The 25,518-nt window shown below is 42.2% G+C and overlaps 1 protein-coding gene across 2 annotated transcripts in view; it reads right to left on the bottom strand.

Moving 5' to 3' along the window:
* The window catches only part of SLC28A3 (solute carrier family 28 member 3), a 65,160-nt gene that overhangs the window by 37,383 nt on the left and 2,259 nt on the right, over positions 1–25,518 (bottom strand). For both annotated transcript variants that reach the window (XM_024196075.2, XM_024196076.2), the window contains exons 2-3: positions 18,180–18,263; positions 10,318–10,397 (exon numbers count right to left, since the gene is read on the bottom strand). In XM_024196075.2, coding sequence (XP_024051843.1) covers positions 10,318–10,397; positions 18,180–18,263 — 164 coding nt within the window. The remainder of the gene's footprint in view (positions 1–10,317; positions 10,398–18,179; positions 18,264–25,518) is intronic.

Genomic DNA, 25,518 nt, shown 5'->3' on the forward strand with positions numbered 1-25,518 from the left:
TTTGACTTTGGACTAGTAGAATGAAAATGGATTTGGGAGACCCTTAAAGGGCCAAAATTTTGAAAGATTAAGATGTGGGTCTGTCCACACAAAATGCACATGTAAATGCACAACTGTACTGTGTCTGCAATTACTGTAACTGTGTGGAAATTAGATAATAGAATTAACATAAACTAGTTAGGCTCTTAACTAGTCATTAGTGTACTCATTACCAGATTTGTGTGCACATCTGCAATAATCATGAGCTTTATTGCAAAGGTGTAGTTTTTTTGTGAATGCCAAGGTCCATGCACAAAATCATTGTAGTAACTCTGGATCTCTTGAAAATATAGCCCATCATTACAGGCACTCAACATTTATCAAACTTTTGATTATATGGAAGCTAAAATTATCTAGTGTGTCCAAATACTGTGAGTGTATCTTAGCATCTGCCCTCCCCAGGTGTTAAGTGACCCATTTTTAGTTCTTTTTTCATATCTGTAGTGAATGCCATGGGATTTTACCATGGTGCACTAAGATGTAAGGGAAGAACAGTGTAAGGGAATGAATTCACCCCAGATTTTCATGAATATGATATATGGTGGTACAAAGTGTGTGTCTAGACCAGTGGTGCAGCTCTCTGTGTGTTATGTGGGCCACCACAGAATATATATACTACCTATATGGCCCTGAGGATGTCATGGGGCCGCAGATGCGTGCTGATTGGTCTGCAAGCAGCCCGTGGGCTGCGGGTTGAGAATCGCTGAGCTAGACAATCACCTAAGCTTTGTGTAAGCTTGGAAAGAATTCACAGCTACAGATATGACTCTCTAAGTCAGTTCCTGACAACCATTAGACTAGAAAAGCAAAGATATATTTAAGGATAATAACTTTCCAAACTGTATTCACATGGTAAACAGATGCAGCTGGAGTCAAATATGCAGTGAAATTTAGCATGAGCTTTCTCCTTATGCTGTGGTAAATAATGATTAATTTAAAAGAAACACGAAATGGCACATGCCACTGTAATGTGATTCATTTTTATTTAGTTCAGATTAGCACTCAAACAACAGATTAGGAACAAGTTTGCTCACCAGGTCAAACAGTAGCAGGTCTTTGATAAATGTTTTTTGCTTCTGACATGTCAGTTTTATTACTGGAATTTCTATTGCCATACAAATTATAGCTATTATTTGATAGGACGTTAAGTTACCCACTAAGCCTCTGCAAAGAGATTAGGTAAAGGAAAAGGAAAGAAAGCTGAAGGGAAAGACGCATATATAAGACAGAACAGCCTTATCAATTTTAATTGTTGGTGAAAGAATTAAAGATTATTAGCGATTACCTGCTATGGTGTATTCTTACAGTGATATAGTAATCGACAGATTTATTTTACAACTTAGTAATAGATAGTTAAGATAGGGTATGGTCATGAAAGGATACAGTCAACCCGTGGAACTCTTTGCCAGATGATGTTGTGAAGGCCAAGACTATAAGCGGGTTCAAAAAAGAACTATATAAATTCATGGAGGATAGGTCCATCAATGGCTAGTAGCCAGGTTGGGCAGGGATGATGTCCCTAGCTTCTGTTTGCCAAAAGCTGAGAATGGGCGACAGGGGATGGATCACTTGATGATTGCCTGTTCTGTTCATTCCCTCTGGGGCACCTGGCATTAGCCACTGTCGGAAGACAGGATACTGGGCTAGATGGACCATTGGTCTGACCCAGTATGGCCGTTCTTATGCTTCTTCGTTTATTGTATAGTGGAACAAAATCTGCTCTGTTACAGTATATTCTCAAGATATTTTGTATAATTCTACAAATTATCCTTACTGTTGATTCTAACTCAGAGATCATAAAATTGTATTTTCTTACAATCTCTTTTGCCCCTACATCATTTGCTTAATGGGTTAGGTTTGATTACTTATTTATTTAAGTGCCTATCATGTTAGCATCCAGGCTCCTTAAAACAATTGAATATTGAATAAACACACAGATAATAAATGGGTAATTTTACTCTGAGATGTTCTTCCTTTGGAAGAATAGCATCTTGGGGTTCTAGTTCATTATCTCTCAAAGAACTGAAAGCCGATCTGGTTGTATGGGTGTAATGTGTAAAGTGTAAAAAAGCCAAAATGACTGAGAAATTAAAAATGTAACAGTAATAGACCATGAATCCCACTGATGCCTGAACCTGGTGATATTCTGAACAAAAAGAGCTCTCAATCATGCTAGTAGCTGTTTCCATTGCTTCACATTGACACTCAGAGTGATAATCTTAGAATCCCCTTATATAAATGATTCCTTATCAAGTCTGCTCACGTCATAAGTACAGATGTCATTTTCTGAATGCTATTCCTGTAAACTTTACCTTAAAAGATAAGCATGTGCTTAAATACTTTACTTATTTGGAACAGGTAGTAGATCTATTGAATAAGAATGGTCATTTTTAAAAAGGCGCTTTTAGAACATAGAGTTCGTTAAAATTAAGGTTATCAGTAGTGTAGTGGGGCAGCTGCCCCACTCCTGGAGAACAAGGGTTAAAACAGCCAAGCTAGGCTGATTGGAATAGCAGCCACAGCTGTGGCCAGCTCGACAATTAGGGCCCACCTGGCCCTTCTAAGAGGGCTGGAGCCCAGGAGCTGGGGGAGTCTCACTCTAGCCCTGCTGGGAGCAAGGTACCTGAAGTGGAGCAGTGCTGGGGAAGGGCAAGGGGAGCTGGGGAGCTCCAGCCTGGTAAACCCCCAGGCTGCAGGCCTTGATGAAGGCCTATGAAAAGGTACTGGGGCTGCAGAGGGGCAGCCTGGGGATAGGCAAAGGCAGCAGGTCCTAACCCCTTACCAGTGATGAGTGGCCTTTACAGACTGCAGTTTTCCCCAGTGAGAGGGGCTAGATGACGACTGGCAGTAGCCACTGAGGCAAGGTGGGTTTAGAGGGTTGGGGGTTCCCCTGAGAGGGAAGACCCAGAGTGTGGTGGGGTACTGCTGGGGCAGAACCTCGAGGTAAAGGGCACCAGGGTCTGAGAGGGACAGGGGGCCAGCGGCAGGTGAGACACCGGTCTGCAGAGGGCATTCCATATGCTGGAGAGCTAATTCCCAGGATGACCATCAGGAGGCACCGTGCCGGTGAGTCGTCGCTTTGCTACAAGTAGCTATACAAATCACTATTCTTACTTGCAAAAGCAGCAAAGAGTCCTGTGGCACCTTATAGACTAACAGACGTAACAGACTAATCGTCTGTTAGTCTATAAGGTGCCACAGGACTCTTTGCTGCTTTTACAGATCCAGACTAACACGGCTACCCCTTTGATACTATTCTTACTTGCATTTATCTCCTAGAAGATGCACCTCAATAGTGTCCTGCTGGTATATAATCCATAAAATGCCTAACTGGTGGAGTATACATTATACTGTCTATGCAATCATAGAATCATATAACTGCTTGATTGTTTGAAAAGTGTGAATTGGGAGTGCTTTGTTCCAGGTGGGGCGCAAGTGGTGTTATCGTCCATCCTCCCTGTGGAAGGAAAAGGCCTGGGTAGAGACCGTCGAATCGTGGAAGTCAACGAATGGCTACGCGGGTGGTGTCGGAGAGAAGGCTTTGGATTCTTTGACAATGGGATGGTGTCCCAAGAAGGAGGAGTGCTAGGCAGAGACGGGCTCCACCTAACAAAGAGAGGGAAGAGCCTCTTCGCAAGCAGGCTGGCTAACCGAGTGAGGAGGGCTTTAAACTAGGTTCACCAGGAAGACCAAAGCCCTGAGGTAAGTGGGGAAGTGGGATACCGGGAGGAAGCATGAGCAGGGGAGGACTCCTGCCTCATATTGAGAAAGCAGGATGATCAGTGAGTTATCTTAAGTGCCTATAAACAAATGCAAGAAGCCTGGGAAACAAGCAGGGGGAACTGGAAGTCCTGTTACAGTCAAGGAATTATGATCTGATTGGAATAACAGAGACTTAGTGGGATAACTCACATGACTGGAGTACTGTCATGGATGGATATAAACTGTTCAGGAAGAACAGGCAGGGCAGAAAAGGTGGGGGAGTTGCATTGTATGTAAGAGAGCAGTATGATTGCTCAGAGCTCCGGTATGAAACCACAGAAAAACCTCTGGATTAAGTTTAGAAGTGTGAGCAACAAGGGTGATGTTGTGGTGAGAGTCTGCTATGGACCACCAGACCAGGGGGATGAGGTGGATGAGGCTTTCTTCCGACAACTAACAGAAGTTACTAGATCGCAGGCCCTGGTTCTCATGGGAGACTTCAATCACCCTGATATCTGCTGGGAGAGCAATACAGCGGTGCACAGACAATCCAGGAAGTTTTTGGAAAGTGTAGGGGACAATTTCCTGGTGCAAGTGCAAGGAGGAACCAACTAGGGGCAGAGCTCTTCTTGACCTGCTGCTCACAAACAGGGAAGAATTAGTAGGGGAAGCAAAAGTGGATGGGAACCTGGGAGGCAGTGACCATGAGATGGTCGAGTTCAGGATCCTGACACAAGGAAGAAAGGAGAGCAGCAGAATATGGACCCTGGACTTCAGAAAAGCAGACTTTGACTCCCCCAGTGCATCCCAGGGTGCTAAAGGAGTTGGCAGATGTGATTACAGAGCCATTGGCCATTATCTTTGAAAACTCATGGCGATCGGGGGAGGTCCCGGATGACTGGAAAAAGGCTAATGTAGTGCTCATCTTTAAAAAAGGGAAGGAGGAGGATCTGGGGAACTACAGGCTAGTCAGCCTCACCTCAGTCCCTGGAAAAATCATGGGGCAGGTCCTCAAGGAATCAATGCTGAAGCACTTAGAGGAGAGGAAAGTGATCATAGATTCATAGATTCTAGGACTGGAAGGGACCTCGAGAGGTCATCGAGTCCAGTCCCCTGCCCGCATGGCAGCACCAAATACTGTCTAGACCATCCCTGATAGACATTTATCTAACCTACTCTTAAATATCTCCAGAGATGGAGATTCCACAACCTCCCTAGGCAATTTATTCCAGTGTTTAACCACCCTGACAGTTAGGAACCTTTTCCTAATGTCCAACCTAGACCTCCCTTGCTGCAGTTTAAGCCCATTGCTTCTTGTTCTATCCTCAGAGGCTAAGGTGAACAAGTTTTCTCCCTCCTCCTTATGACACCCTTTTAGATACCTGAAAACTGCTATCATGTCCCCTCTCAGTCTTCTCTTTTCCAAACTAAACAAACCCAATTCTTTCAGCCTTGCTTCATAGGTCATGTTCTCAAGACCTTCAGGAACAGTCAGCATGGATTCATCAATGGCAAGTCATGCCTGACTAACCTAATTGCCTTCTATGACGAGATAACTGGCTCTGTGGATCAGGGGAAAGCAGTGGACGTGTTATTCCTTGACTTTAGCAAAGCTTTTGATATGGTCTCCCACAGTATTCTTGCTGCCAAGTTAAAGAAGTATGGGCTGGATGAATGGATTATAAGGTGGATAGAAAGCTGGCTAGATCGTAGGGCTCAACGGGTAGTGATCAATGGCTCCATGTCTAGTTGGCAGCCGGTATCAAGCGGAGTGCCCCAAGGGTCGGTCCTGGGGCTGGTTTTGTTCAATATCTTCATTAATGATCTGGAGGATGGCATGGACTGTACCCTCAGGAAGTTTGCAGATGACACTAAACTGGGAGGAGTGGTAGATACGCTGGAGGGTAGGGATAGGATACAGAGGGACCTAGACAAATTAGAGGATTGGGCCAAAAGAAATCTGATGAGGTTCAACAAGGACAAGTGCAGAGTCCTGCACTTAGGACGGAAGAATCCCATGCACTGCTACAGACTAGGGACTGAATGGCTAGGTAGCAGTTCTGCAGAAAAGGACCTAGGGGTTACAGTGGACGAGAAGCTGGATATGAGTTGACAGTGTGCCCTTGTTGCCAAGAAGGCTAATGGCATTTTGGGCTGTATAAGTAGGGGCATTGCCAGCAGATCGAGGGACATGATCATTCCCCTCTATTTGACATTGGTGAGGCCTCATCTTGAGTACTGTGTCCAGTTTTGGGCCCCACACTACAAGAAGGATGTGGAAAAATTAGAAAGAGTCCAGTGGAGGGCAACAAAAATGATTAGAAGGATGGAGCACATGACTTATGAGAAGAGGCTGAGGGAATTGGGATTGTTTAGTCTGCAGAAGAGAAGAATGAGGAGGAATTTGATAGCTTCTTTCAGTTACCTGAAAGGGGGCTCCAAAGAGGGTGGATCTAGACTCTTCTCAGTGGTAGCAGATGACAGAACAAGGAGTAATGGTCTCAAGTTGCTGTGGGGGAGGTTTAGGTTGGATATTAGGAAAAACTTTTTGACTAGGAGGGTGGTGAAGCACTGGAATGGGTTACCTAGGGAGGTGGTGGAATCTCCTTCCTTAGAGGTTTTTAAGGTCAGGCTTGATAAAGCCCTGGCTGGGATGATTTAGTTGGGGATTGGTCTTGCTTTGAGCAGGAAGTTGGACTAGATGACCTCCTGAGGTCCCTTCCAACCCTGATATTCTATGATTCTATGACCTCGAGAGGGCATCGAGTCCAGTCCCCTGCACTCATGGCAGGACTAATTATCTAGACCATTCCTGACGGGTATTTGTCTAACCTGCTCTTAAAAATCTCCAATGACGGGGATTCATAACCTCCCTAAGCAATTTATTCCAGTACTTAACCACCCTGACAGTTAGGAAGTTTTTCGTAATGTCCAACCTAAACCGCCATTGCTACAATTTAAGCCCATTGCTTCTTGTCCTATCCTCAGAGGTTAAGAAAAGCAATTTTTTTTCCTCCTCCTTGTATATGTTGTTGTTAATGGATTGATTTGTTTCAAGGCTTGCGACACAGGAATGCTTGGCTATTGGCAGTGATTTTTTTTTTTTTTTTAAATAAATCAGTGAGGCATTGGCCTTCAAAATAAAGGACACATAATGAATGGACTTTTCAAGAACACAGGAAAAAAGTCAGGCTAAATGTTAGGTCCATCTTGAAGTTTTAATTCACGAATAACAATTTTATAGACATACCACTACCCCCACTGAATGCCTGATATTCTACTCCCACTCTATGTTCAGTGACATCAAAAGCTAGCTTCAGAGTAATTCAAGTGAAGCAAAGTGCTCTTTGGATTACTGTGTAAATAGAGATTTCTTTACTGCAAGTAATTATATTGAGCTGCGGATGGAAGAACAAAATGACCTGGAGAACAATAATAAAGCACTGTGGATAAAACTTAATTATTTTGGAACTTTCAATGGTATTATAAATAAATCAGAATTAATAACTTCCTAAACATGTGCCCTTCATCTTCTTTGCCCTTACTCATCTTTCCACTCCTACCTATTATAGATTCATTACTATTCTTTGTTCGGGTTTTCACCAAGAAGGTTGGTGGTGATTGGACGTCTAACGTAGTGAATGCCAGTGAAAAAGAGGTAGGATCAGAAGAGGCTAAAATAGGGAAAGAACAAGTTAAAAATTACTTGGACAAATTAGATGTCTTCAGGTCACCAGGGCCTGATGAAATGCATCTTAGAATACTCAAGGAGCTGACTGAGGAGATATATGAGCCATTAGCGATTATCTTTGAGAAGTATTGAAGACAGGAGAGATTCCAGAAGACTGGAAAAGGGCAAATATAGTGCCCATATATAAAAAGGGAAAAAGGACAACCCAGGGAATTACAGACAAGTCAGCTTAACTTCTGTACCCGGAAAGATAATGGAGCAAATAATTAAGCAATCAATTTGCAAACATTTAGAAGATAATAAGGTGATAAGTAACAGTCAGCATGGATTTGTCAAAAACAAATCATGTCAAACCAACCTGATAGCTTTCTTTGACAGGGTAACAAGCCTTGTGGATGGGGGGGGAAGAGGTAGACGTGGTATATCTTGACTTTAGTAAAGCTTTTGATACTGTCTCGCGTGACCTTCTCATAAACAAACTAGGGAAATGCAATGGAGCTACTATAAGGTGGGTGCAAAACTGGTTGGAAAACCGTTCCCAGAGAGTAATCAGTGGTTCATAGTCATGCTGGAAGGCATAATGAGTGGGGCCCCGCAGGAATCAGGGATCAGTTCTGGGTCTGGTTCTGTTCAATATCTTCATCAATGATTTAGATAATGGCATAGAGAGTACACTTATAACGTTTGCGGACGATACCAGGCTGGGAGGGGTTGCAAGTGCTTTGGAGGATAGGATTAAAATTCAAAATGATCTGGATGAGAAATGGTCTCAAGTAAATACTGTAGGATGAAATTCAATAAGGACAAATGCAAAGTACTCCATTTAGGAAGGAACAATCAGTTGCACACATAAAAAATAGGAAATGACTGCCTAGGAAGGAGTACTGCAGAAAGGGATCTGGGGGGTCATAGTGGACCACAAGCTAAATATGAGTCAAGAGTGTAACGCTGTTGCAAAAAAATTGAACCTCATTCTGGGATGTATTAGCAGGAGTGTTGTAAGCAAGACATAAGAAGTAATTCTTCCGCTCTAATCCACTCTGATTATGCCTCAACTGGAGTATTGTGTCCAGTTCTGGGCACCACATTTCAGGAAGGATGTGGACAAATTGGAGAGAGTTCAGAGAAGAGCAACAAAAATGATTAAAGGTCTAGAAAACATGACCTATGGGGGAAGATTGAAAAAATTGGGTTTGTTTAGTCTGGAAAAGAGAAGACTGAGAGGGGACATAACAGTTTTCAAGTACATAAAAGTTTGTTACAAAGAGGAGGAAGAAAAATTATTCTTCTTAACCTCTGAGGATCGGACAAGAAGCAATGGGCTTGAATTGCAGCAAGGGACGTTTAGGTTGAACATTAGGAAAAACTTCCTACTGTCAGGATGGTTAAGCACTGGAATAAATTCCCTAGGGAGGTTGTGGAATCTCCATCATTGGAGATTTTTAAGAGCCGGTTAGACAAACACCTGTCAGGGATGGTCTAGATAATTAGTCTTGCCACGAGTGCAAGGGAGTGGATTAGATGACCTCTCAAAGTCCCTTCCAGTTCTATGATTCTAACATTCTAAACTTTAAGGGCCTGATTCTGAGAATGGGAGTCTCTGCTCAAAAATGTGCACACAACTGCGTGTTTGCAGATGCTTCGTTTGTACACACAACTATGGTAATTGCAAATGGTCATTTAGACACTCAAATGCTTAATTTGCACTCACAATTACAGCGATTTCCACCCTTTTTTTTTTAACATGGCCCTAAAAGTTTAAAATGGGCAATAGTTTCATAAATGCTAGTAAAACCACAAATTTCCAAAGAGCAGGGAGGAGTGACTAGAGAAGAATAGTTCATTTGATTATGTAAAAATAGTTAATTACTTTACAAGTTGTGTGGCATAAAAACTAATGCTAACTGCTTAAGATAAATATTTTAATGTTATGACTGCTTGTGAAAGTGACCAAATTATGGGCCTGGTTTTCCAAGTTAAGTGTGTAATGCATATTTTATGCATATACTTAATTTATGGATCCAAATTCCCAACTTGTGCATATAAATTAGGTAATTTTACATGCACATGGCCAGGTCGAGTAACCCAGTTTGAATGAGATAAATTCAAAATACCTGGCTACCCAGCAGCTGAGTTTCTAGAGCTTGCTGAATTATAAAACAGGAAGACTGAGATTCAAAACTGAAAGTTGTGAAGACAATACGTAACAAAGCCGTGATAGAAATGGAAGGAAAGAGTAAAGCAGAGCACAATGTGCTTATATGAAAACTTCTCCCATCCCAATATGGCAGAAGCATGTTAATTCAAAAGTCAGTATTTTATCTCAAGCTCAGGAACCTCTTTTATGGAGATTGGATGTACACACACAGGGACTATCAGCTCAATTCATTGTGTAATCACTGACACCTGTGCAAAGTAGTGTAAAACACTACCGAATCCGGATGGTAGTGGTTTATATCTACTTTGCACTGGTGTGAATTACTATATAGTATGCATGGCAATGATGAATCTTGAACTTTCAGTAGGAATCCATTAACAGGCTCAACTATTATATAAGCTCCTATGCAAAAGTGGTGCTGTTGGATCAAACGGGCAAATCTAGTTTATGTAAAAATATTAGCTTCTCTAATTTGCAAAGATTCCTGATCATAATCACATGCTCAGTTCCATGATCATATACGTCAGTTGCAAGGCATAATAATTTTAAATATAATGTAGTTTTTTCAATACACAAATTACTAGGAGATACAAAGGACTGCCTGGCTTAGTAATGTGGCAGCTGAATTTTGGCCTGTCATGCAGGAGGCTGAGACATTGGCAAATTTTTGCTTGGAGTGGGGCTGAAATGGGTGGAAAACTTGCTCATTAAAAAAAAAAATAATTACCCTTTTAAGAATGTTCTCTCAGCTACTGAGTCTTGTTTGTTTTTATGCTGATCACTCTCGATATTGATGTGTGTATCCTCCTGGAAAACAGATACATAAAAATATAGTGAGTCTGACATATTTCTTGAGTAATCTTCAAAAGAGAAGATTCTCTTAAAGACAGCTGGGTGAGGTGGTTTCACAGGGCAAAATTTGGTTTCATTCTGTAGCTGAATCACAGTCAGCATGCAGTCTCAACAGGAACTCTCAAGAGTAACATCTCATTCCACTTGCTCTATTCATGACACACATTCTCTCTCATTTTGCATACACAGCTCTGATTCTGCTGTGTGGTACCAACACTGTTATTAACATCAAGCAAACCCAGTAGTTATATAGCATAGCTGTCAAGTGATGAGCTTTTTGAATTTTGAACCTTCTCAAAGCCCACAAAATGTACAAGGGGGAGGTAAAGAAGGAGATTAGCCTGTCCCCTCTGTCACTAGATGAGGAAAAGAGCCAAGAACAGAATAGTTTTGTATAGATGATCAAAAGTGAATCTTATATTCTAGGTGGATCTTGTAGCACTGCCTATTAAGGTTACCTGACACTTCTCATTATAAGACCCTGTTTTCAGTTAATTATAACTTTGCCAAACTTTAACCACTTGGGCTGAAATTTGCCATGTCAGGTGTCTGCCCAAGGCTCAATATTTTTTGGCTAGTTTCAGTCAAAGTGGTCCAGCTGCTTCCAAGAAGGTGGCTAGGAAAGACTATGTTGTTTTGCCCATGTTTAAAAAAATCTGGAAACGTTTTATTTGAAAATCTCTAGCACCCCCATGCTTTAGAACAGGGACTTGAAGTTTGGCAGGGAGGTAGCCTTTTTGTCAGGGATATCCTTTTAAGCCGATTTTCATAGAAACAACTACATCTGGCCAAGTTATAAGCCTTTGAAATTTTGTAGTTTACATATGACAGCTTTTGATTTTAACAGCTAAAAACTCTAAAGATTTTATCCACCCTGACCATGCTTGAGCCTCTCACAGCTCCTAGTGCTGACCAGACTGCATGTGCAATCTACATTGAGAAACTGAGCATGCTCCATCCCCTCACAACTTCTACAGGTAAACAAACTGGACATGCCCAATCCCCAAAGAGTGACTGAGCATGCTCCAGACCAGTGATATGGAGGCTCAGAAGGACTTTCCCTGTAATAGCAGTTCCCAACAGCTCAAGACTGGGGTGGGGCCAGGTACTGGAACTGAAAGCAAGGAGCCTGTCTCTCCTGTGCTCTCTGTGACCCTCCCCCCTGCTGGCACCCAGACAGTGGGAAGGAGGAAACCACCTGATTTGAATGCAGAGGGGACAAAAGGCAGTGTTGGGGGAGGGAAAGAAGTAGATTGAGACAGTTACTTGGGGAAGGAGAAACTGACTAGAAGTTGGCGGGGACATGCTCCTTCATAAACCATATTTCTCTGAGGTATAAAGTATGCATCAAACATAGCCAGAACACTTCCACTGTCATCTTTGTGTCTGACTTCAGTAAAGTCAAAGAATTTAAAGATATGATCTGCTTGCTTCCCCATAGCATAAATTAAAGAAGATACCTATATATTTCCAGTTTCTTTGTGGTGCTTGGTAGCAATGTAAAAATCTTTCAAAATATTGTTTCTAGTTTGTCCATTCTGAAGGTTTGTCACAGCCGAAATTCTCTGGGGGCACTGAAGAGTGGCATGTTCATGAGATCCTGCCAGCTTTGTTACGACTTTCCTTCTGTTTCTGTTCTTAGTTTATTCCTGACACCATGTCATGTACTTCTGTCCCAGATATGGACTGGTCACAGAGCATGCTTATACACAGCGGATATGTCCATTATAAGATCCTTTAATGCTCTGCCAGGTATGGCTAAGGTTTGCTTTAAATAAGGTATTTTACACACAGTGCCAATTAGTAGCTGAACAGTAGAATACAGTTTAGTTTACATTACAATGGGATTTCCTCCAAAACACCACTTATATCTGGGACTGGTTCCTCTCTACCAATATCAACTCGGTACCTTCCAGTCATTTATGTTCTTTTTGCCCTTTCTACTCAAAGTTCCTAATGTCACCTGCTTTCATATTCTATATATCTATATCTATAATTCATTCTCTCTCTCTCTAGATATAGATATAGATATGAAACATAGATTCTTTTCAGTACATCACAACATAAAGTGTTGTTCTTTGTCCTTTATAAATTAAAATGTTAAAAATAGAAATTAACCAAAATAAGTCTGTACAAACAATATCACAATTTTGTCTTAATATATCAATGCCGAATTTATTTCTGAAGTTCAGCTACAATTCTTGAGCCTGATTTGCATTTATACTACTGCCCTTTAAACCATTCTGGAAGAGTATTACACTTACACTCCCTGTAAGATCCTTTTACACTGCCAGAATGGTGAAAAGAGGCCTTAGTGTAAATTCTGTTCTCACTTTACAGTTTTCAGCTGACAAAGAAACTGAAGGTTTTCACATATTTAGCTGAATTTTCTGTAATACAAGGAAAGTAGTGCTCATATGTTGTTTTTGTTCTTATCCCCTTTCAATGTGTTATTTTAGCATGTGAAGAAAGAGATTGTAATAATCAATTGTACACTACTTGGTATGGGGCTGGAAATATTACAGTGTGCAATTATATTGTGAAGCAGGACAATGTTTTCTTAAAAATATGTACTGATGCAACCATACTATGGACTATACACTAGTCTCCAAAGAAGTTTTTTTCAGGTTGGCTGGTAGTTTGGAGCAATTGTGTGTTGAGTAATTTTAGTCTTTGTATGCCATAAATATTTATGCTGCTTACATTCACAAAACTAGTTTATAAATCAAGACCTATCACTGTTTTTTCTCCCCTTCAATCTATTTTTTTTCTGCTGCATATTATACACTCTGCTGAAAGCTCTGAAATGCCCTAAGTTAGTTTCCAGGGAGACCATATGAAGCAAAACAGCTCAATGGGAAAACTAACAAAATAATTAAAGTGGCATATAGGGAAAAAAAAATTTGCTCAGAAGCTGCCACTCATTTTCCTATGTGATAGTCCAAAACTACATGGATAGAGGTCTGTTTTTAGCCTTCGTGATTCAAATTTCCATGAGAGGGTCTTGAAAGCCTTTCAGCTCTGTGGAGCTAGACTATTGTATATTATCTGTCCTATTCTACTTAACTTTGATTACTCTCTTTTTGATATTTACTGGGAAATAAAATGAAGATCAAACGTGAATCAAGCCACTCGTACTGTAGGTAGTATTTGCCAACCAAGGGGTTCTTTTCCACTGTACATCTGTAGCAGGGTTCTATCCTGATGGATCTAAAGGGATGAGGCTATCAGAGTGCCATTTTCTCTATAATTAAATTAGGGTTATACTGCATCTGTTCATTTTGGATAGGTGGAATCAAGACACTCAAACCTAAATTACAGCTGATCACATAGAGCGAAGTATATGTGCCCATTTTTCATTCCATCTTCCCAAGTCAGACCTCTTAACTCTCAATTTTGCCATGATACAGTCATGCTTAAAATGCTTGAGCCACACTACCCAAAACAGTGGGGGCTAAAATATGATTCTGAGTGTCCTGGGAAGGGAGCATTCTTGGGAGTCATAATTAAGGCTACAGTTTTGTCATGGAGGTTTCGGAAGTCACGGAATCCATGATTTCCAAAGACCTCCATGACTTCAGCCTCGGCAACTGGGAGCTGCAGGGTCCCACCACCTCCCGCAGTGGCAGGGAGCTGTAAGGTACCACTGCCACCTGAGGCAGCAGGCTCCCAAGCTCTCAGTCGCCATGGACAGCAGAGGTACTCTGCAGCTCCCAGCTGCCGCAGGCAGGGAGGGGTACCATGCAGCTCCTTGCCAGCCAAAGCGGCAGAGGGACCCCCGCAGCTCCCCGGCTGCCACCGCGGGGCAGAGGAACCCCTGCAGTTCCCTAGCTGCTGCCATGGGGCAGGGCGACCCCCGCAGCTCCCCGCCGCCGCAGTGGGGCAGTGAGACCCCCCCCCAGCTCCCTGCTACCATGGTAGCGGCAGGGGGGTCCCCACAGCTCCCATTGACCAGGAATGGTGAACCGCGGCCACTGGGAGCTCCGGGGGGCTGTGCCTGTGGATGGTCAACGTCAGCAAAATTTCTTGCAGCCCGCAATCAGATTACCCTGATGGGCTGCATGCGGCCCGCGGGCCACAGGTTGCCCACCACTGTACTAGAAATTTACAGGATGTTCATTCTCATGCTACTCTGCTGGCATTTGCTGGTGCTATATAATGGTCAGTTGTCTTGTGATGTCAGAGATCCACCAAGGGCCTGGTTCTACAAAAACTTATGGATGAGAGTAACTTTACTCACACAAGCAGTGCCCTAGAAATCAACAGGGCCCTAAATGCAGTGAAACCTGGGTTTTCAGCCATTTGTTTGTGATAGATCATAAAAGGCAGATCTCTTGCTAATAGTTCTAGAACTAAATGCAATTCATTTCACAGAGATTAAGGGCTTGTCTTCACAGCACTGCAATCCAGAATACGGGGTCTGATCTGTAAAGCGCTTTGAAGCGTTGTGCTCTAATTGCCTCATGTAGACCCTGCTGGCACAAACTAAAAGGTACCTAATTTGAATTAAAATAGTTTGTCCAAGCAAGGTCTCCATGGGACAGGTAGAGCACAACACTTAGTGTGCTCTACAAATCACGCTCCCATACTCCAGACTGTGGTGCAATGTAGACAAGCTCTAAGTAAAATAGATGTACTTAGCTCTTCCTAGAGTCTGAAGCCCCTGTTGTGAAAGATGCATAAAAAATTGAGAGGTATTTCCAGAACACACGTACAATTCTAAACACATCTAAAAACATAATGTGGTAACTGCATAGATGGTGCAATAAATAGGATAATACTTTACACAGAACATCCAAGGCTATGATGTTCCAGGCATAACTTCCCTCCCCTTTGAACTGGTATAATACATTGGTAGGCTAATATACTCAGGAACTGAGGGGGGAAAATTAATTCAAATGGTTATATATCAGGGATTTTGCCAAATAACTTTTTTCTTTTGGATTTTCAAAATAACAAAGAGTACCTATTTGCACCGTTGAAAATGTTTAAAATACAATATTATGATACTAATTTATGATACCTTTGTCAATCTGCCTTCCTAGAACAGCAAGAAAAACAGAGATAAAAGAAACAAAAGTTAAAGGCTACACTGTGTCTGGCCCTGCGCAGGTCTAAAAGCATCTGAGGGAAGAGGGGGTAAGAAACTTACTTCCTTTCTTTCCTGTGACAAGGCCAGACACAATCCCAGAGCTGGGACTGAGAGATTGTCTAGCATGGGCTGGGTCTTAAGGGCCCAATCTTACCTTACCAGTACTCTTTCTAACCTGAAGAATTTCACTGATGGATCTTTAGATTAATTTGTAGTTCCACTTTAAAAAAAAGATTTTTATTTATCTCTAATACATAACATCCTTATAAAGGAAGGGCTGTTTGTAAAGTGGGATTCTTTTGTCCCCCGCTCCTATTTAAAGTAGACTATAACAAAGGTACTGAATAGTTAAGGTTTTGAAAATAATTACAATTTGCTTCAGAAGCAGTTGGAATTGTCTCATGTGACACCAGCTCTCTTGGCTGACACACCAGGGACTGAATGCGTTGGGTGACCTCCAGAATTAAAAGCATGAACTACTGCAGCTTGAGCTATAGCTCTGTAGCTGTGGTTTGTAACAACTCATATCTTCAGGGGATCGGCACAGAGGCGGAATGGTAACACCCTCCCCCACCGGGTTCTACAATGTTAGCAATTTCTTTAAATATCCCTGAATCTACGTCTATTGAGTTAAAATGTTTAAAAAATATGAACTTGGAATAGAATTTGATTTTTTTGGCTTTCAGACTCATTGTGTCTGAAAGCATTTGTTAGGGGTCCCACACTGCTGTGCCCTTTTAAGTCTACAATATTTTAACCTGAGGACCCTAACCCCCCAGCACTGCTGGAAATTACTCTAGCGTATGAGTTGCTGGAGTGTGGTACAGACTGTTGGAGTTCTGCTAGTGAGCATTTACCCCATATTTCTCCAAGTGATTGGATTTACTTCCAAAAAACAGTATTGTTGGGCCCACCACAAACACAGTGGGCCAGATTCTGATCTCATCTTGACCCATGTATTTTAGATCAGAACCTGGCGTAACATGTCACCAGTGGAAGAGCAGAGCCATTGTAGGCAATCAGAGTAGCTAGTGGATGAAGTCAAAAAAAAATGTTGGCCTTGCACACTCACGCCTTACTCCTTGCATTTAAGGGCAGCAAATGAAAAACTTGTTACCACTGCTTGTAGGCCTCTTGCCACCAAACTCAGTCACTGGACAAGACTTCAATATAGGCAAATGTATTAACTAAAGCATCTAATGGAGCTGCTTGAAATATGAAGATATTTTTGTGAAAATATTGATGAAATCTTTGCTGTGCACTAACTTCACCATGCAGACAAGCCCTAAGTTCAAGTTCCGGAATTGTCTGACCTTTCAAAGGTAATGGAAGGAAAGAAAAGTTTTGAATTTCAACATTTTTTGACTAACTCTAGTATATCTAAGTGATTAGTGACTCACCACATGGGCCAAGTCATACAGCCAAAGGAAATGAAATAGAAACATTTGATGTAAAACCATCTGTATAGCATTTCTGTCACCCTTTGACCATTGGATGTTGCCGCTTATTTACTGTTGCCCTGGGATTTGGGCCATCTAGTGGATGGGCAATTACAACGCAAAACCAAGTATGTGCTCAATTCAGGGAGAAAGGGTCTAATATTATGTCCTGTCTGAAAAATAGCCTCACTAGAAGTGTTGGCGAGCCAGACCAACATTTTCACTGTGGTTTTCCAAAAACCAGCCAAACCTAAGAGGAAGAAAATATTTCTTTCAGTGGATTCTGGAAAGTGGAATTCTATTTGCTTATAGTCAAAAATGTTTACAGTGTAGAATCTGCCCATGAGGTTTTAGATTAATAAGTTAAATAAAACCCATAAGAACTCTTTTGATAAAGACAGAGAAAAAAAATCAGGGGCCTCATAGTAACAAAGAATTTACCATAAAGGACCACATTCTACTCTCAGTTACATAGATTTGAATCTGGAAGAGCTCCATTGATTTAAAAACTTTAGACTATTTACAATACTTTCTATGGAAAACTGTCACCACCCCCTTTACAGGTATATCAGCAAATTGAGCTAGAGGTGTAATTTCCAGATTTAAAAGGTATACCCTTACTAGATCTGATCGAGCTAGGAAGCTAAAAACGGCAGTGGAGCCACAGAGGTGCGAAAGCAGCAGAAGGGGCTAGCCACCTAAGTATGTACCCATCCAAGAAGCTAGGCATATACTTGACATGGCTAGCCTGTCCCACTGCTATGGTTACACTGCTGTTTTTAGCTTCCTAGCTCATTCAGAGCTAGCAATGTCTCCTCAAGCTGGAAATTACATTTACAACTCAAAGTGCAGACATACCATATGTCAGCTCTCTGCTTTTAGTACTCATTATGACGAGCATTGCTATGCCCCATGTACATTTTGGGTAGAGCTGTTATGAAATTATAAAACATTTTCAGGAATCACGGTAGTGATGTCAATGTCTCCATGTATTTTTGATGGATTTCTGAGAACAGGACTGGCTAACTGATTTCAGTTCTAATTCAGTTATTCATTTTATTCCTGGATATACTATCACAAGTGCATATTTATTTTCTGCCTTGACAGTATTACTAACCCTACTATGTTTCTGGTTCGTTCTGAGTGTAAACATGGTTACTCTAGTGACTGGATATTATTTTAATCTGAAGAAAAACAAAAACTTACCGGGTTACTATGCACAGCATCCCTATTTTGTGAATTCCTGCTTCTTAACCCCTCCTCATTTATAACCTCATCTTCAGAGTCATTCTGAAAAATATCAAAATTGTAAACAAGACGTTAGTTCAAAACCAGAATCAAACATCTTTCTTTAATGTAGGAATAGTTGACTCCAGTTGTGACAATCATGCTTCTGCGCTTTACTTTAGCAAGACAGCAAAAGTACAGAGTTGCTCTGTGCTCAGATACTGATCTGCATGCAAAACTCAAGGGGAGAATGGAGGAGAAAGGGGTGCTGTTCTCTAGATAGATTAAGACCAAAGTATATTATTCCCCCTATCAGTAGTGAGTCCAATCTAAGTGTATGAGAGATAATAAAAACAGTTTATAGATGGGTGAGGGAATTTCATTTAAGGGTTGGTGAATCATGGATGGACAGAGGTAAGTTGTCTTAACTAAGGCCTTGTCTACACTACAGGGAAAAGTCAGTCTAAGCTACGAAATTTGAGTTATGTGAATAGCGTAACTCAAGTCGATGTAGCTTAGATCTACAGTAACTCCCGGCTTAACATTGTAGTTATGTTCCTGAAAAATTCTGCTTTAACCGAAATGATGTTAAGCGAATCCAATTTCCCCATAAGAATTAATGTAAATGGGGGATTAGGTTCCAAGAGAAAAAATATATATATGTATACTGTGTGCACACAGTATAAGTTTTAAACAAACAATTTAATACTGTACACAGCAATGATGATTGTGAAGCTTGGTTGAGGTGGTGGAGTCAGAGGATGGAAGAGGGTGGGATATTTCCCAGGGAATGCCTTGTGCTAAATGATGAACTAGCATTCGGCTGAGCCCTCAAGGGTTAACATGTTGTTAATGTAGCCTCACACTCTACAAGGCAGCACAAATGGAGGGAGGAGACACAATAGACGCATGGCAGTGGCTGCAAACATTCCCTGCGGAAATTGAACGTGATGATGAACCCACGCTATTCCACTGGAGCGCACCACTCCCTCCACTTTCCAAAGTGCCGGTGAGTGTGCGCGTGTGTGTGAGTGAGAGAGAGAGAGAGAGAGAGAGAGAGAGAGAGAGAGAGACGCGCATTGCCCCTTTAAGTCCACTGACCCCACTCTAAGTCCACTGCCTTTTTAAGTAGATCAGCAAGTTGAGACAGCTGCTGCTGCCAGCAAGCTCCCTCCATCCTTAGCCCTGAACTGCCCAGCAATTGATAGCCTGCTGGGTGGCTGCCGCACAGGGAACTTAGGGGAGCAGGGAGCTGATAGGGGGGCTGCCGGCCCACCCTGGTTCGAAGCCGCCACCAGCTAGCTGCAACGGGCTGCTCTTTCTGCAAGCAGTGGACAAAGCAGGCAGTTGCCAAACAACGTTATAGGGGAGTATTGCGCAACTTTAAACGAGCCCCCTAACCCTCTGGTGGAGGGGATCTTGAGGTGGGAGGTGGTCACCCGCTCCTGCTTTAAAGGGTTGAAATCAGCCCTGGGAGAGGGCTGTGGCAGGGGGCAGCACCCCAGTGGAAAGGGGCACTGGGGTCCGGGAGGGACACGGGGGCCCAGTGGTAGCAAGACACTGGCCTGCAGAGGGCGCTCCAACGGCTGGTGAGCTAATTCCCAGGATGACCAGCAGGAGGTGCCGCAGGGGTGAGTCCCGCACCATTACACTCATCAACTCCCCTTACTCTTCTCAATTCGGTGGAGTACAGGAGTTGACAGGAAAGCGATCTGCGGTTGATTTAGTGGGTCTTCACTAGACCCGCTAAATTGATTGCCGATGCATCGATCACCATGTGTGGATTCCCCGGTAAGTGTAGACAAGCCCTAAGTCCCATGACCTGAAGTAAATATTTCACTCGGTTACTTAAAAGAAGCCATTTAAGAATTACTCAACTGAAATAGCAATATTTCTTATGAACTCATCCAATCGCTTTAAGGATCTTGACACAGGCAAATATATGAATGCTAAGAATCTTAAATTCAAATAAGTCCCAATTTTCTCTCTTTTCCCTGAGGTTACTTTATATCTCTTCTTCAGGAGTACATAGTCTAAACAATCTGGTGTTTAACAGAAGTTGTTGGTACCTTTAATTACAATAGCATTTCAATATGAAAATTATTACAGGAATTATTTAAGTCTAGTCTATTGGCAGTGCTTTTGAAACATTAAGTCATCAACGATGTTGATGTCATCACATTGCAGAAGTAGTGCTGGACTGGAAGGTTGCTTCTTAACAATGCTGTGTTGTGGCTTGTTTGTTCTTTGTCGGCTTGATTCTGTTTACTTGCATGGCTGAGATGAGATGAACAGCCTGAAATGAGAGTGCTGAGTGGTATCTCAGTTCAGATAGATTTATACCCTTCTCTTTCCATAGTCTCACTAAAGGTGGCAGCCACACTGTGCTACAGAGTAAGTCTTCCAGAAAACGTAGAGATGCCACACTGTGTGTACTCTAGATGCAGTATTGGGTTTCCTGGGATGCACTTCCTGTTGGGACAGAAACAAAAGCAGCCCAGTTGCAGGCTGCAGTTACACAAAGCAGTAGGAAGTTTGTTTCCTCATTGCTGTTCATGGTTCTGCCAAAAAAAGGATTTATCTTGAGGCGTCAGTAAGATACTATATACACACCTCTTTCAGAGGCTTCGCTAGATGCAAATACCTGTTGCTGTCACCTCTTCACAGGCTCCTTTATGGGATAGTCAGCTCCTGAATATGTAATCTGCTAAAGCATATGCAGCAAAGTTGTAAATTTTCTTCACCTCACATTACTTTTGTCTTTGTGGTATGACATTTTCAGAACATCTTTACAGATAGAGTTTAACTCTTTCTTTTATTCAACTTATTTTTCGGAAATGCCCCTTTAGTTCCATCAAGATTTAATACACGTTGAAATTCCCTTTCAAATGAGTCCAAAAGCTCCTTTTTACCATATAGAAGTCTTTGAGCTTTCAAAATATGTCCTTTTAAATTTAAATGATTCTTAGAGAGTCTTTAAACTTATGTGGTCATCAAAGAAGGTATTACCTCTTCTTAACAATCTTTGGAAAGGTGGTTCTCGTCTGAGCATCAGAGTCCACAGGTCTCAACTGCCAGCCCAGGACTCTCTAGGAGTCCGTATGTTCTGACCCGCCTCCCAGTGATCTGTTAACAGTTGCTAGAACTCAAAGTTCAGCTCGGCAGAGGATGCCAGTCCTGGGATCTGACTGGCAAAGCTCTAAGGATCCTGACCGGTTCCCTGCTTCTATTTAAACCAAGCAGAGGAACAGGAAGTCATTTGTGAACTGGAGTGTTCCCTGCTTAGGACTGCCTCCCCTACACTACCTGATCCTGCTGCCTGACTGTGACCTCCTGATATCCTGATCCAGCCTACCACTTGACCCTGACTTCCAGTCTGCCCTCTGTCTTGTCTCAGACTCTGATCACCTGGTAACCTGACTCTGCCTGGCTCCTGACACCCAGGGTGAAAGTAAAGCCGAAGACTTACCAGTACGGGGGCCGGCTCCACGCTCCATCCCTTCCACGCTGCCTGGCCCATGCCGCCCGGGGTTCCAGCGGCGATTTAAAGGGCCCAGGGCTCTGTCCGCTGCCATGGCAGTAGCAGCAGCGGCTGGCGGCCAGAGCCCCGGGCCCTTTTAAATCGCTGGCTCCAGGGCAGCTGCTCCTTCCCCCCCCCCCGGGGGCAGCTGGAGGGGAGGGGGGAAGGCAAAAGGGACAGTGAGGGGGCAGCACTGCCACAGGGTCCTTTGCCGCGGCAGTGGTTTAAAGTCAGCTGGGCACGGGCCAGTACTGGCGGCCACTTTTTATTGGTATGCCGTACCAGCCTGTACTGGCTTTCACCCCTGCTAACACCTGACTCCTGGTCTGGCCTTTGGCCTGTTTCAGATTCTTGTCTCCTGGTATCCAGACCCAACCTGGCTCCTGACTTCTCTGACCACTAAGTCAGATCGCTCACGTCCAGTCGTGAAACTGAGTTTGGTCAGGAAGTTGCTTAACCGTTGCCTGAAAACTAACTAATTCCCCAAATAATATAAATATTTGATTCTCAAATGGCTTCTTATATTAGTAATCATTTATAAGATTACTTTATTCCATATCAGTACATAAAAGATATTACTACTCACACAGCATTGGTATCAGTAAATTGTCTTACATGGTTGAATTTAAATACAAACCATTTGCAAGTGAACATAACAAAAGAAGGTTATAGCATCTTAAGCATTTAAGGAATAAACAATCTAAGGTTTCCACCTTTTAAGTGGAAATGTGACCTTAGATATAACCAAAATATTTCCCAACTATACATATTTTCCTTAAAGTTAAACAAAGGAATACTTTAGGCTATATAAAAATCAGTGTCCCTAAGACGGTTGGTCACCTGAGGGCAGGGCAGTAGAGTTCAAACCAATGACCAGAGAGGTGAGAACAGGCATTGTGGTATACCTCCCAGAGACCAATCGCAGCACTGTAATCGCGACGGTGTCTATACTGGTACTGCAGTGTTGTAGCCCCGGCGCAGAAAGCTGTACCCCTATTGGCGGGGTGTTTTTTTTTTTTTTTTTTTAGAGCACTACAACTGCGCAGTTTCTGTGCACTAAGTGGCTTGGCAGTGTGTACACCTCGGGAGTTACAGCGCAGAAAGCTGCTTTACTATGCAGAAACTTGCCAGTGTAGACGAGGCCTAAATGACATCCTCTTAGTCTCAGAAGACAGGTATATTTGCCATAGCCTTTCTACATAACCACGTTCTTTGAATTTGGAACCATTTGGTTCACTTCTTTTGCACTTCCTCCACTTCTATCACACCAGTTTTGAATAAGAATATTCTAGATGTGACTCCACAGCAATCTGTTAAACAAAGCCAGCACAGTTTCCATTATCAGTGTTTAGTATTCTGTCTAGACATAGTACACACCCAAGAATTTTTCCAGATGATGATGAAAGATGGGCTGACAGAGCACAGCGGTAACTACTTAGGGGTTACAGATTATTTAGGAAGGATCTGTAATATTGTTGTTAGAGATTAGTCAGGATAATTTTGAACCCCAGTGCATATCTGGTGTCTACTGACGCAAATGATGCTTAGTTGCTTTTAGTGTGTGGAAATATTTGATTTGTTTGCACAATCAGAATAGTTGCATGTTCAAATAAGTACATAATTGCTCATGCTTTTTTCTGTCTGGACATCCAGATCCTTTGGTTTTTAATTGATCTGTAAAGTCCATCTCCTCAAAATTTCAGACATTCATTCATTCAGCCAGTTGCAAATGAAGATGTCTGTTATGTGATTCACCAAATTCCATTTCTCCCCCCTAGCACATTGTTCATCCTGGCTTCGTTCTTCATCCTGCCTTCTCTGTTAACTAGCATGTCATTTATAAAGGCATCAATCTGCATGTCCTATCCTGAGACACAATTTTCCAGATCAGTAATGCTGAGGTCCAGGAATAGTGAGTTAGGGATTTTTAAATCAATTGTTGCCAGCATATGCTGAAAGAGTTCAAAGTTACTGAACAAGAGAGAGAAACATTGATGATTTTTGTATTGAATTCAAGCAAATGGCCCTCCCATGTACAGCACAGAGAGATGGATGATGAGCCAGCAGGTTTAAATTCAGTGGGCCCAAAGTGAAGGTGCACAAATAGTGTAAAAATATCAAATGTACACAAGTGGGCTTAATTTAAAGGTTTAAATCAGCTGTGCAGAACAAGGCAGCTGTAAATCCATGATACAGTGGGTGGACAAGTAAGAATGATGTGACAGACAGGCTAAGTGTGTTGCATAACCTGGCTTATAGAAACCAATAGAGAGCTGCTCACTGTCACAGCAGACAACATTTTAGACAGGCAGAGAAGTAAAACCAGAGGAACTGAAGCGGAAAGAGAAGAAGCAACTCTTGAAGCTGCTCATTTAAAAAAAAAAAAAAAAAGTCAGAGTCATAAATATGATCCTGACTCCCTGGTCTGCCCTCTGGCTTGTCTCGGGCTCTCATCTCCTGGCAGTCTGACTCTGCCTACCTCCTGACGTCCCCATTGCTGTGACATTCACAACCTATCTGTGTTTAACTCAATTTATACTATGTTTTGCTGGTGGTTTTGAGTGTATTGGAGTCCTTCTCACAACTCCTCAGTATGTACCACCTCTCATAGGTCTGGGGAGGAGGAGTTGAAACTTCTTGATTATCAGCAGTTTTAATGAGAGCCCAGAGTCTTAGCACTGACTGAGAGCAACCTTCAGATAACAACCCAATTAGGGTGTTTGAATGATGAGCCAAGTTAGCCCCATGGCTATACAGTGGGAACTGAATTTTGTTACTGAATAGATTGTGGCTCTAATGCCACAGCCTTGAGTAGGCGACAGCATGGCACAGATGTCCAGAAATTAAATCTGTGAGGTGTTCACAAGTGTGACATTAACAGTATTCAAAGTTAGATGACACAATATTGCATAACCTCCGTACCACACTACTAATGTATATTCTAGATAGATATATATAGAGACAGACAGATGGGTGAGACACAGATATTTCAACATCTAACACTGACGTTCTGTTCAATAAATACATAGTAGCTATCTATACTTAAACATACACAATAACGATTTATGTTCCTTAAATTATGTGACATTTTCCAATGAATACATCTGTTAAAAGCCTGAAGACATTGACAAAAATGACTTGTGTTAATTCATGAGTTCTAGCTACAAGGTATCTATTGAAACAAGGAATTTAGCATGTAGGTTTTATAGTTGCAGTGAGGCCATCTTGTGTTATACTGCAGGGGTAAAAGTGTGCTATGGGGGATGGATAAGATTCAGTGCAGGAGGAACTACATATGTTGTGAGCCATACATGTAAGCAGCTGACACTTATGAATCTCCATCACTCCTTTTTGCTACTTCAAAATGATTTTTATACACTAAACGGTGCCAGTTCCCTGACATGGTTTTAACTGTAGTTGGATTTGTAAGGGGTGCAATGGCTGCTGTACAAATCACAGGCCTTCCTCTTGTTCTTTAGAGACACTTATTGGAAGCTGAAGCTGCAAATGATGAGGGGAAAGTGCTTATATGACAAAGACTGCAGTTTCTTAGACATATGTATCATCACAAAGCAGCTGGGAGGGGAGGTGCACTGGGGCCATTACTACAACTAGCTCCAGTGGGATCCATGTAACACAAATGAGAAGAAGTTGATCCTAAGAAGGGCTGAAAGCAGGAACAGCTAAAGACATCAAATGTACTATAGAAAAGGTTATACTCATGTGGGACAGTGAGAATGCTGTTATATTATCTAGGGCTATGTGAATTGTTTAAGTATCTGTAGCCAAATGGAAACT

Source organism: Terrapene carolina, unplaced genomic scaffold (genome assembly GCF_002925995.2).
Source record: "Terrapene carolina triunguis isolate 2854851 unplaced genomic scaffold, T_m_triunguis-2.0 Scaffold113, whole genome shotgun sequence".
Classification (NCBI taxonomy): Eukaryota; Metazoa; Chordata; order Testudines; family Emydidae; genus Terrapene; species Terrapene triunguis.